The 13,550-nt window shown below is 26.3% G+C and overlaps 1 protein-coding gene across 3 annotated transcripts; it reads left to right on the top strand.

The window, feature by feature from the left end:
• The first annotated feature begins 4,425 nt into the window (after positions 1–4,425).
• Positions 4,426–6,981, top strand: LOC114193730 (patatin-like protein 2). 3 transcript variants are annotated; one of them, XM_028083641.1, is made up of 8 exons: positions 4,426–4,657; positions 4,763–4,911; positions 4,995–5,176; positions 5,276–5,468; positions 5,577–5,735; positions 5,874–6,179; positions 6,273–6,448; positions 6,675–6,981. In XM_028083641.1, exons 2-8 carry the CDS (start codon positions 4,783–4,785, stop codon positions 6,730–6,732), a joined length of 1,203 nt encoding a protein of 400 aa, XP_027939442.1. In that variant the 5' UTR covers positions 4,426–4,657; positions 4,763–4,782; the 3' UTR covers positions 6,733–6,981. The 3 variants fall into 3 exon arrangements, with proteins under 3 accessions (XP_027939442.1, XP_027939441.1, XP_027939444.1); XM_028083640.1 differs by having other exon boundaries at positions 4,530–4,657; positions 4,767–4,911; XM_028083643.1 differs by lacking the exon at positions 4,426–4,657 and having other exon boundaries at positions 4,663–4,911.
• Positions 6,982–13,550: the final 6,569 nt, after the last annotated feature.

The raw sequence follows: 13,550 nt of genomic DNA on the forward strand, positions 1-13,550 counted from the left end.
TTTTAACGTGAATTTGAAATTTGTCTTTGTCCAAAATTTTAAGATTTTATTTTAGTTTTAGTTGTTTTGTATAATTATTTGTTGTTTTGATATACCTTATGTACATGAGTCGATGTCAAACACAGTTAAATATTCTTTACTCCTTTCATTGTCTGAAACGTCTTTTAAAATTTTATTGTCTGAACGGAATTTTATGTTTTAAGATAAACAATATCTCATAGACATAATAATTGATTCTAAAAATGTCGTCTAACTTACCGTTAGAATATAACTTTATTCTTAAAAACAAATAGATTCATGGACCCAATTCAATTTAGCGGGATTTTTCATTCATATTTTTTTCCATCAAGAGAGTTTTATAAAACTCTTGGACTCCCGAATTTGAAGTATCCTACTTTCACGTAATTCACAAGGTTCAATAAACAATCGATATTTCACGATCAAGTATGTAATACTCTTTGTAGTAACGGTCCTTATATGTTGTATTAACAATCAAAAAATGATCAAAAGAAAAAATCCCTATTTGACAAGGCTTCTTCCTGTAACTATGAATTCCATTGAGTGCATCTAAATCCGCGTTTTTCTAGACTGGGAAAGGCAGTGAAAATTAAATTTTACGCTTTAAAACGTAGGATACCTTATAAACGTGATCTAAACATTATTGTTGTCTATAGAGACAAAAAACCGCAGCGGCATTGATCATAATACTGTTACTGAACTTATGGTCGAAATATTAACCGTTTATGAAAAAAAAAAACATTTATAGTGATTAATCCTAATCATATTGTAGACTTGTTGTCGGAACAGTTTAAATATCAAAATTAATAAATAGAGTAGTATAAAAGTTACCGAAAATGCGTATTCTTTTAACTCTTATTGGAAGTTTTTAAAAAAAAAATAAATTATGTACCTAATATTTTAACGGATATATTGAAATCCTCGTGTTTCTCGATTCTTTATCTAAGCTTTTGTTGTTTTTGTTTTGACGTGTGTCATTAATGTCGTCTTTAATGCTTTGATGTATTAGTGTTATCTTCATCGTGATGAAAGTAATTCCAGTGAGTATTATTTATTTATTTATTTGTACTTCTATAATTTATTTCTGCTTTAAAAAATAATAAATGGTTATATTGTATCAAAATAATTCTGTTAATCTTTCATTTATATTGATGTGATTTTAATTGATTTAATTATTAAAAGTCATTTATAAACTTGATTGATTGATGTGATCAGACATTTATTCTTGCAAGTTATAGTAAATATTTATTTAAAAAATAATAATTTATTTTCCTTTCCACTATTTTTACGTGATTTAATATTAATTATAATTTTTCAAAACAAGAAATAAAAATACATTAATAATCAACGATCCATATTAAAATATTTCAAAAAATAAAAAAAATAAAGTTGTATTATCCTTTTAAATATTCTACCGGTGAAAACCAAATCAAACTAACACTAAACAATTCAACTAATAAACTATATATCACAAAAGCTCAAAGGTTTACTTAAACAAATTATTCATCAATTATGTACACTTGTACTATTACTTTTTATCACATAATCCTTTCCAAATAGTTATCATTTAATCTCCAAAATCTATTATTGATCCTATAAGGTTCAATTATGCACCTAAATTCTGTTCTTTAGAACAAATCAGGTCCACATAAACTTCCAAATTCTATATAAAATATAATACATTAGGAAGTTAGAAAATACTTGACCTACTCTCCAATTATTTGATTCACGTTCAAAATATATCATTACGATTCTAGATTAATAAAGATTCCTATAAAGTTTCAAATCACAAATGTGACCATTCAATATCTCACATGCAACCAAAATAAGGAAAAAGCCTTAAGTTTAAAAAATAAATAAAAAGTTTACTCAAAACCAAAACTTAATAAGATAAACTTTTCTTATATTCTGTTAAATTTTATTCCCCATACTTTAATAAAAGAAAGGATAAGAAACAACTACTTTTTATTTTACTTTGTATTTTATAGAGATAAAATAGTTTAGATAATTGAAAAGTGAATTAGTTTTACATTATATATAACTTTTACATACTAAAACATTTATTTTTGTTTTAAATTAAAGAAAGGTACTTACACTAGAAATAACGTTTATAAATGAATGAAAATTACATTCAATTTCTTAAAAGTACTGTGAATAGAAAAATGATAACAAAGAAGAAAAATATATAGTGAATTATATTACAAGAAAAAAAAAGTTGTCAATTAATTATTAATACATTGCATCAATAATAAATAAAGGTTCTCATTTTTGTAGTGAAATCTCAAATAAGTTTTCTCATTTTTATTTGACTCAATTGAGTTACTAATTTGGAAAATTCATTGCAATTAGATCATTTTCGTTAGTACTACACTAGCGATGTTAACTATGTGTCATGTGTCAGCAAGTGATTTTTTTTTATAATTTTTTTGAAAAAAATAAAAAAAAATTATCATGTGTTAATCTGACATTGTGTCACATGTTAGAGATAATGTGATGTGACAGTAATAGTACCACATGTCACTATTGAATGTGAAAAGTCTTAATATAATCCTTGTATTTATTATTTTGTTTCAATTTAACATTTTTTTAAACATAAAACAATTTAATTAATTTTTTAAATTTCATATTTTCTAAATATTTTAGATAAGTAAAAAATAATAATAATACGATTAAACCTTAATTTTGTACTTTACAACTACTATTTGATGGTTATGCTTTTAAGTTGTGGTTGAAATAGTGGTGAAGAGCATACGTGAATATGACAAATAAAGAAACAAACGCAATTATGACATTCTTATCCTTTTCTAAGTATTTTCTTATAATTACAGTCTTTTGAAATTATTGTGTATGAAATTAAAGTAGGTATGTGGGAATGTGACAATAATAATAACTAAGGAGACTCTGAAAAGTTCTGAGAATTTAATGAATTAATTATAATTTAAACAAGTCAGACAAGAAAATTATAAAGTTCTCTAACCTAGTACGTGCCTCATAAAATAATAGTCATGCTATTATAAAATAATTAATTATGGTGGTTGGAATGTTCATTGACACAATTATTTAGATATTTTCTCATTGACTCATTGACACATGGTTCATTGCTATCCATCTATTAACAATGAATATTACCTTTTGTCGTCTATGATAATTTATTTTTATAATTTTAATACTCTATCAAAGTAAAAATATTGTCCAGGAAAAATGGGTTTTATTAATAATTAATTGAAGGTGAATTAACTATACTAAATATTATAACAATGGATAATTACATTGCAAAAGAATACCTTTGTAGTATTTTGAAATATGATATTTTAAAGTAACTTGTTGTTCATTAAAAAATTAAAAATTTAAATATAAGTTTAAGTCTTACACTAAAAAAAATAAAAAAATATAAAGTTGAGTATCATATAAAGATGAAAACTCATAAATACATATTAGAGTTGAAGGTTAATAGTCTATTTAGACAAATTTTTGTATCGAGAAAGAAATACCGATGGGACATACTCATGGGATAAATCAAAACTAAGTGAAAATAAAATTTGAGGTAAAGAAAATACATATTTAATAAATTTAAAAGTGAAATTTTTAATGTGTGTCCAAAATATTTGTTAAATAATAATAAACATATTTTACATTACCTAATCCATGCGTTTTTCTGCGGATTTACGGGCCGGTCCGACGGGCCAGATCCTAATTGTCACCCCTTATGTATTTTATATATGGTATATATGACTAACATGAGAAAATGTGACCGTTAAAAGCAGAGTTTTAATCAAACATAAGTAAAAATGAGTATAGTTAAACCAAAACTTGATTTACCATATATAACTCATAACAGAGACTTTAACACAGATCTGCAAACCTTCCTAGTATGTACACTGCAAAAACAAGGGAACACAAAGGTTGCCCTACGCATTCAATCTCATTAATCTCTGTGGTCCAAAACACTTTGTGTGTATATGATTTGAATATTACTATTATACATCCAACAATAGTAATTCTTGTCTTTTGTGTCTATATGATTTGAACGCTAGTATTACATTCTCTATCAACTCTTCCATACATTTATTGATCGCCCCACCATCAAAAAACCATAACTAACACGTGAAAACTGATAAAAATAACGTCAGCATAGAAGTTCTGAACGTTCAATATTATTCACAGAAAAAAGATATTATCCATTTCGACGTTTTTGTGGTAATTAACTTAACATGGTGCTAAGATTTTGGTATAGGAGATGATGTTATATAGGTTACCTTAATTATGATTGAAGTGAGTGAAGAATTCTTATTCATTGAAAGTGTTTTTAACTGAGGTTTTAGACAAACTATACCTAATTTTACTAGTTTAATCCCTCTTAAGAAAAAAAAACCAACTCCTGGAACACCAACAAACACCATAAGTAACACGTTTGAAAACGGACTAAAATAATGTTGAAGCTCTCGACAATTAAATAGGTTTCATGGAAACATATTATCCATTTCCCTGTTTTTGTGGCAACTAATTGAACACGCTAAAAACAAGACAAGTAAACTCACCAACATCTTCACTCTTTACACGGTTTGGCTTTATATATAAATATGCAGTTTCTCCTCATCAAATCAACCCATGAAAACCAGATTTTTCTGAATAAGTTTGTGTAAGAGTTCAGTAGTTTTCTTTGCTCTTTCCTAAGTTCATTCCATCTCTCTTTCTTTCTCTTTCTTTCTCACTGTGTGTGTCTCTCTCTTTCTCTTTGACTTAGTAAGTCATCAATTCAGATCCATGGCAGCAACTCAAACTCCAAGCAAAGTTGATGATGGAGCACTGATTACTGTGCTGAGTATTGATGGTGGTGGCATTCGTGGAATCATTCCCGGAATTTTGCTTGCTTTCCTCGAATCAGAACTTCAGGTAATAATAATCTATGGTAACCAAGAGAAAACGTTTATATGTAAATTAATGCAGGAAAGTAACTAATAATGGTGCATATGCAGAAACTGGATGGTGCTGATGCAAGACTCGCAGATTACTTTGATGTGATTGCAGGAACAAGCACCGGTGGATTAGTCACTGCAATGCTCACTGCTCCAAATGAAAATAATCGACCCTTGTATGCAGCCAAAGATATAAAGGATTTCTACCTTGAGCATACCCCAAAAATCTTCCCGCAGAGTAGGTAAATACCACACTTTACACCATAAACTTCGTACCAAATCATTCAAATCTAAATACACACTGTGTACTAATTTACAGTGTGATTTTTTCCCAAATACAGTAGCTGGAATTTGATTGCAACAGCGATGAAGAAAGGCAGAAGTCTGATGGGACCACAGTACGATGGCAAGTATTTACACAAGCTCGTTAGGGAAAAACTAGGGAACACAAAATTGGAACACACATTAACCAATGTCGTTATCCCAGCATTTGATATCAAAAACCTTCAACCCGCCATCTTTTCCAGCTTCCAGGTTCACCCCTCCTCCTCTCAATTGCAAAAAGTCACTCACTTGAAAGCAAAAATTGCAGCTTTTTGTTTTTCTCTAACGAAATTATTACTCTCGAATATGATGTCACAGGTGAAGAAGAGGCCATATTTGAATGCGGCGTTGTCTGATATATGCATTTCAACCTCGGCAGCACCAACCTATCTCCCAGCTCATTGCTTTGAAACTAAAACCAGCACTGCTAGTTTCAAATTCGACCTTGTAGATGGTGGTGTAGCAGCAAATAACCCGGTATTGTATTATACAGTCTCAGAACTAATCTTAATCATTCATAACATAATCACACACACAAACACTATAATTAACAAGTATAAATTTAATCGATAACAGAAGAAGGTGATAGATATGTTATAATCTGGCATTTTCCAGGCTCTGGTGGCGATGGCAGAAGTGTCGAACGAAATCCGCAATGAAGGGTCATGTGCAAGCTTGAAAGTAAAACCGTTGCAATACAAAAAGTTTTTGGTGATATCGTTGGGAACAGGTTCTCAGCAACACGAAATGAGATACAGTGCTGATAAGGCATCGACATGGGGCCTTGTGGGTTGGCTTTCCTCCTCCGGTGGCACTCCTCTCATCGATGTTTTCAGCCATGCTAGTTCTGACATGGTTGATTTCCACATCTCCTCCGTTTTCCAAGCACGCCATGCTGAACAAAACTACCTCCGAATCCAGGTTCTTTCCGAACATATATATAAACATCTTCAATGATTCTCGTGCTTGCAAATGAAAACTCATGAGTTCAATCTTTATATTCAAATTTTGCAGGATGATACTTTAACTGGGGACTTAGGTTCGGTGGACGTGGCCACGGAGAAGAATCTGAATGGCCTCGTCCAAGTTGCGGAAGCATTGTTAAAGAAACCAGTTTCAAAGATTAACTTGAGGACCGGTATTCATGAACCTGTTGAGTCTAACGAAACCAACGCAGAAGCCTTGAAGAGGTATATATATATCAAAACCCTACTCATACACACACATGATAATGGAAAGAATTTAAGAAAAACTGTGTAAGAAATTAAAGTATATATACAATAAAAACATCATGTGTTCATCGTACTAATGTTTTATTAACAACGTATTTTTTATCAAACGAAATCCATATCTGAGTTGTAACTTCTTCGAATCACAGTTTCACGTTCACTTCACTTCACTATTTTTTTATATCAGGTTTGCGGCACGACTATCCAACCAGAGGAGATTTCGGAAATCTCAAACGTTTGCGTAGAATGGGAATCTTCGAAAGATGAAGATATACGAGACACGTGTTGCTTGGCCAATATGATAAATGATTGGTGTAGTGTTTATCTTAATTTTATATATTTTTCTTTATATTTCGTAGTGTTCATTACAGTGAAGATATATTCATTGTACTGAATCACAATAATTAGTGTCCCTACAATATTAAATCTCATGTGCTGTAAACGCTTTGTGTTTCTTTGTTTTCATTTACCAATGTAATCAGTTTGGTTCACTATATTGTCTCTAATTCATTTTATTTTAAAAGCATGCCTTATTTTATTTATATACAGACAAGACCAGATATAAGACTAATTCATAATATATAAATAGGTGCAATCTTCATTTTATAAGTCAGTTTTATGGAAGTTAAATTAGACTTAAACCCATTTCTAATATGAAATCAAAGTTAGGTTAGAACCTATACTAATAAACACGTACGAGATAAATATACATCGACCCTTTAAAAGGTGCTATTAATGAAAAATAAAAATTACATGTTAATAAACCAGAAATGGATTAAGCCAAATTTTAAGTAAGGATTGAATGAAAGAAGGTATAGGTTTTGGAGTTTTTTTGAAAAAGAAAGAAATGGAGTGATAATAACATTGCTTTGTCCACATTTAATATATGTTCATCACAGAATTCACAGGCTGCAAAATGATTCGTCCTTATGCTAAAAATATCTTATCTATATGGATCTTGTTTTAACTTTTTCTCATCTACTCATCACATTTCCTTAATATATTTTGAAGTTAATTTTGATAAAAATTCAGGTACCGTTGTGCCTGTATTTATTTCCTTAATTATATTCGTCCTTAGTTGCACTCTCAATGGTAAAAGGTGGGAAGTTTAACGTTGGACTTTCCTCATAATCTTATCCTAATACTTTGGAAGAAAAACATAACCTTTAAGAAAATATATTTATTGTTGGTAAAAAGTTGACACCATTAATTATTAGAGTCAAATTCAAATCAAACTTGGGTGAAACTCTAAAATTATGAAACATTAATTCGTTGGTATTAATTTCCAAGGTCAACTAAGTTGCCACTAATTAATTTATCATTGGTTTTAAATTAAAATAAGGTCTGACTTACATAAAATAAAATGTATTTTTATATTAATTCAATTTACATCATAAATGATAGCAATTTAAAAATAAAAAAAAATCCCATACAACATTATGTTCAACAAAATAAAATAGAAAGTGTTCTTCCTTACTTAAAATAGCATAAATCTTTCGAGGTGTACTTGACTTCGGAATGGTAAGATTCATTTTTTTTTTGTGAAAAGAAATTTAAATAGTACAATCTAAAAATATTTTTTTACAAAAAGAATTATTTTCAAATTACATAATCTACATTGCACAATTCGTAAATGCATTCTTCCTTGAGTTTATCTCAAACACAACACACAAACAAGAACAACAACAATGGAAATAAGGAACTGACAGAAAGGGGGTGACGATGACAATGAATGAAGGCACCGACAGAAAGAGGGTGGCGACGATAATGAATTGTGGCAACGATGGGCAGTTTGGTCTTTTAACTACATATTGTATGCACATGGAAACTACGGGGTGCGGAAAGAAATCACCGAGCATTAACTGTGTTAATTATGAGCACTGGGCTTCCACCTCTTGTTGCCTAAGACTATTCTTGTTGTAGTGTCTGTATTTAAAGATAATAAACTTTTTCTTTTAAAACTTAACCAAAACTCTAGCTAATAATAAAACAATAATATTAGATGTAAGTAGTTCAGAATTAAAATTAATAAAAGAAATTACTAATGATAACAAAAATAGTTGATAAAGAAAGAGTTAATTGTAAGCGACGAGTTTTTTAAGTTTATGAATACAAGTTTGTATAACTAATTTTAAAATTTGTATTTAAATTTCTATAAGATAAATAATAATAATAATAATAATAATAATAATAATAATAATTACTGTGTATTTTAATTTATTGACTTGAATATATACAATTTGACAATGTTATATTTAATTAAGTTTGGTTAAGAAGTGTAACTTCCGATATAATATACATTAAACTAGACATTGATTAGTAGTTTGATAGTACTAGGTGAACCAATTTGTCTAACAAACAATTCTAGCATAGTTTTGATATGATGTTAAAAAAATGAACTTTAAGTTTAATTCAATCCCAACAAATATATTTTATTAGGTAGGTTTGCATCTATTTATGTATTCTAAACTGATATTATCACTGGTCTATGTTAGACTTATAACAAGTTTCAGTTCTTGAAATATTATTGTATTTTATTTTTGGATCTACAACTTTTTATTATTTTATTTTAGTCCTATTTTTTCTTTATGGTTTTTATATTGTTAGGTTATTTTCTTTGACAAACATTTAATAGAAACAAAAAGGAAAACAATTTATATATTGAAGGGAAAAATAAAAAATTAATATTTTAGACAAACTAAAAATATTAAACACTAAAGACTAAAACCAAAAACAAACTTTACAAACACAAAAAAAGTGAAAAAAAATTGGAAGAGTTAAATGTAAAACATTTGAAGTAAAAGATATATTTAAACATTCGATATTTTAGTATATATAATTGACAACATCTTAGAAAGAAAAAAAAAGTCATCTTAATGGAGCATTTGCACTACGTACACGATTGCTTAAATTTCTTATATACGTTTCATTTTACTTTTGAAATGATAAAAAAAATATATAATAATGTTGGGAATAAATTACTTGTTTTATATGCACTAAAGGTTTTTCATTTTAATCTAATCTTTTTGTCTTACAATAATTAATGTGTATCAATATATTATAATAATGTTCTTTTTGTTAGTACGTATACTATGCTATTTGTATTTCTTAATTGTAAAAATGATCAATGAAACTATCATAAGCTTATAAATAAAAACAATAAACATAGGACACAGCTTCGGTTGTTCATGAGTTGTCCTTTAAAAAAAAAATATAAACTATGTTTAAATAAACTTTTACAACATGAACCACAAGGAAACATAAACTAACCTTATACACGTTATTCATAACTAATTTTTACAAATTTTGTCATATTTTTTTAATTTTTTTACTTAAACATAAGTTAATAAATTTTTATATTTTTACTTAAATATAACTTAATTTTACTCTGTTAATGTTTCCTTCTAGAAGTTTTTATAAACAATTTTATCTAGCACGTGCCCTAAACTTATAATATAGACAAGTTGCTTTCCACAAGTTGTCATTCATGAGTTAAAAAATAGCATTATTGTATATATTTATACATAAATAAGTGTGCTAGCACACCATCCCATTATTTTAGCTCCATTATATATTTGATTTTCATGGGAGTTTTAATAAACAATGTTGATAATTTTTAGGATAAGTTGGAGTTATGTCTTGTTTTGGATTATTTTCCAACTAAATTTTTTTCAAATAAATAAGTACAACATTGGCTTTATATAGAACAAGACAAGTCTATCTACTTTCACTAGCAAAAGTTACCTAGTACAATAAAAAAACCTAGGATATATAATCATTGTGGTTAACATATAAAGATAATATATATCACATAAATATCATCACACTTATATAATTTACTGCTAAAATAAATTTCAACTTGAAAACATCATCATTTTTAAATTCTTTGTTATAGTGATCACTCTTTTACTTTTACTTTAACGTCTTTTTGTGTGACTCGAGGAAAAAAAAAACTTTGTTTTAATCAATAAATATTCCTTGTTAGTAATATTATGTTTGTGGGAGAATTAAACTCATAATTTTTTTACCATTTTTTTATTCCATCAAATTAATTTTATAATTCTTAAATGTATGTTAGTGGAAAAGTATCCGCAACTTTTTTCATCTAATTTTATTGCAAAGTCAATCTTATAATAATAAAATGAGAAGTTTTTAATTACTGTCATAATTTTCCATCAAGAAAAACCAATGAAAAAGGTGATAATAATATTTTATATGTTTTTAATTTATCCAAATGTGAATAGAAATACATGGTAAAATATGTTTTTGTCTTTAATTTTCAGTAAAATTATAATTAATATTTCTTTCAAACTTTAATTCAATTCAATAATCAAACTTTATAAATGTGTGAATTTTATATTTTAATATTAATTTATTAATAATAATTCAAAAGTTCAAATAAACTTAACAAAAAATTTGATTGAAAATGACTAAAATAAAAAATTTTTAAGACTAATTTAGTTTAAAATGAAAATAAAAAAGACTATTCATATAATATTAAGGAAAAAGAAAAACTATATTTAAGCAAAATATAAAAATCCCAAAACTAGTGATCTTGGATTTCTTCTGACTTCGTAAAGAAGTCCCATAACAATTTGCATAAGTTATCTTTTGATTAATATTTTTAAGATTATATGTCGGTTGATACATGACTAACTATTTTGAATTATTATTTATTACCGTTTTCTCAACTAATATTGATAAAAATATTTTTTTATTGATGATAACTTATGCAAAATAGAAATAACTATATTTTGAGTTTAGTATTCTTTTTATCTTGATATTAAATTTAAAATTTATAAAATTAAATCATCTTATTTTAAAAAATATTTCAAAATTAAATAATTTAAATTTCTTAAAAATTACGAAAGAACTATCTATCCAAACACATTAATCAATTCAAAATTATTTAGAACCCTTTGGATTATGACTAAAGTACAGAAAAAGAAGAAATATATATATATATATATATATATATATATATATATATATATATATATATATATATATATATATATATATATATATATATATATTAGCCTAGTGTATTTATCTAATTTTAATAAAACTCACCATGCAAGACGCGTGTGCGTTAAAATAGTAATTAGTGGTTTTACTTTATCGGGTTATATATCTCATATGAATTGGGTTTCTATACGCCCATACTCCAGAAAAAAAAAATAGTTTACATAATTATAGTTGTATTAAAAGTTTCTTTCAAACAATTTACCTTGTGCTTTTGGTCTATTATTTATCAAACTATTTTACATAAAAGTATATATCACTTATGTGAATTTATTATATTATTAATCTAAATAAACTCATTAAAAATAGTTTTTTTTTTCACATTTATAATATAACCAATTATATATAGGTAATATAGCATGAAAAAATAATTTATTTATAACATGAAAAATAATATATATATATATATATATATATTAATAAACATATATTCTTTAATGTAAGTCAATATTATTTTATAATTTTACATATTGATAATTCTATAAATATTTTAAATAAATGTGTGACATTATTGAAAATTTAAGTGTGATAATTAAGAAAAATAATTAAATTTTATAATTTTAACACACTATATAAAATATAACGTAATAATATCATTATAAAAGAAATCCTTATGTTTAGTTAATTTTGTTGATATTGTTGAAAATCTAAATAAGAATATGTTCGGTTAAAAAGGAAGTATTGAATCATATAAGAAATAACATTTATAAATGTATTATATGCGAGATTAATTTCTTATATTTAGTTATTTTTTCATTAGAGTTTAATGTAGGTTAGATAGTATATATTTTCTCGAATAATTTAACACATTTTTGTTCTTACGAGTTTTACATATTTTTTATATGGTTAAAGTGTGAGTTTAACTCCCACATTGACCAGAAATGAAAAAGTAGAGCACTATATAAGAATAAAGACTCATAAACCTATTGCTTTAAGGTTTTGGGTTGAGAGTGGTATCAAAGCCGATGGTTAATACCGGCTTAGACGAGTGCAGTACCAGTATGGTCCTAGTATCGAAAGTCTTCCTGACAGTGTGGGTCAGGTAAGCGTGTCCCGTTAAGAAGAACAGCAACCTAACATTTACTCCTTTAACTTTAACTTTGAATAAAAAATGGAATTAATCTTTTTCAAAATTTTTAAATTAATTTAGTTCCTCAATCCTATAAATATGTGAATTTAGTACTTTTAATAATATTTTATTTGTTTATTTGACTTCTAAACATATTTTATTATAGTATTTTAGTTTGTTTACATATTTCACATATTTTATATGCAATGTTAATTAAGAAATGCGTATGAAACATCAAATCACCTTAAAAGAAATATCATTTAAAGACTACATCCTCACATATATTGTAAGATGAGAGACTAAATTGATTTAAGGTTTTCAAAAAAAAAATTAATTTTAATTTTCACTAAAATTTGGAAAACAAAAACATATTTAACCCTATTTTTTATTATATTTCACATTTTTTTTTAATTATTTCGGGGGTCAAATATGTTCATTGCGAATGTTTACACAGTTATGTATCTAAAATTAAAACTTGTTACGAGACGACAAATATAGTTATATGTATTCAATATTTTTTTTAATAAAAAACATAAAATTCAAATCGGCCATTATTTTAGTTCTAGCTGTTTCATATGACCGTTGGGATAATATTGTTTTGTTTTTGAAATTTTATTGTTATCTTTATTTTGATAAAGTAACTCTATAGATGTTGGAAAATGTTGCTTTACATGGAAAAAAAAACTGACAATTATAGGTAAATTATAATTTTAAATTTTAAATTTGAATTCATATTTATTCAAAATTTTAATACATTTCAGTTTTTTAATTAATGAATATAATATTTTTAATTCAATGTGATCAGTTTTATCAAATTTTGTTATATGAAATTTCATAATAATATTTAAACAGATTTAAACATGAAACTAAAATATCTTTTATATGTCAAAAAGTTAAAATCAAAATATATCAAAAATTCTAATTTTATATTCAAGTTTAAATACTAAAATCATCGTATTTAACTTATAT

The sequence above is a fragment of the Vigna unguiculata genome, chromosome 8, assembly GCF_004118075.2.
Source record: "Vigna unguiculata cultivar IT97K-499-35 chromosome 8, ASM411807v1, whole genome shotgun sequence".
NCBI classification, from domain to species: domain Eukaryota; kingdom Viridiplantae; phylum Streptophyta; class Magnoliopsida; order Fabales; family Fabaceae; genus Vigna; species Vigna unguiculata.

Bases quoted from the DNA above. Each gene is read 5' to 3' on its own strand.
- LOC114193730 (XM_028083640.1), top strand. From the start codon at position 4,599: ATGCAGTTTCTCCTCATCAAATCAACCCATGAAAACCAGATTTTTCTG. The intron at 5,469-5,576 runs GTTCACCCCTCC...ATGATGTCACAG, and splicing joins CCATCTTTTCCAGCTTCCAG to GTGAAGAAGAGGCCATATTT. The intron at 6,449-6,674 runs GTATATATATAT...TTTTTATATCAG, and splicing joins AACGCAGAAGCCTTGAAGAG to GTTTGCGGCACGACTATCCA.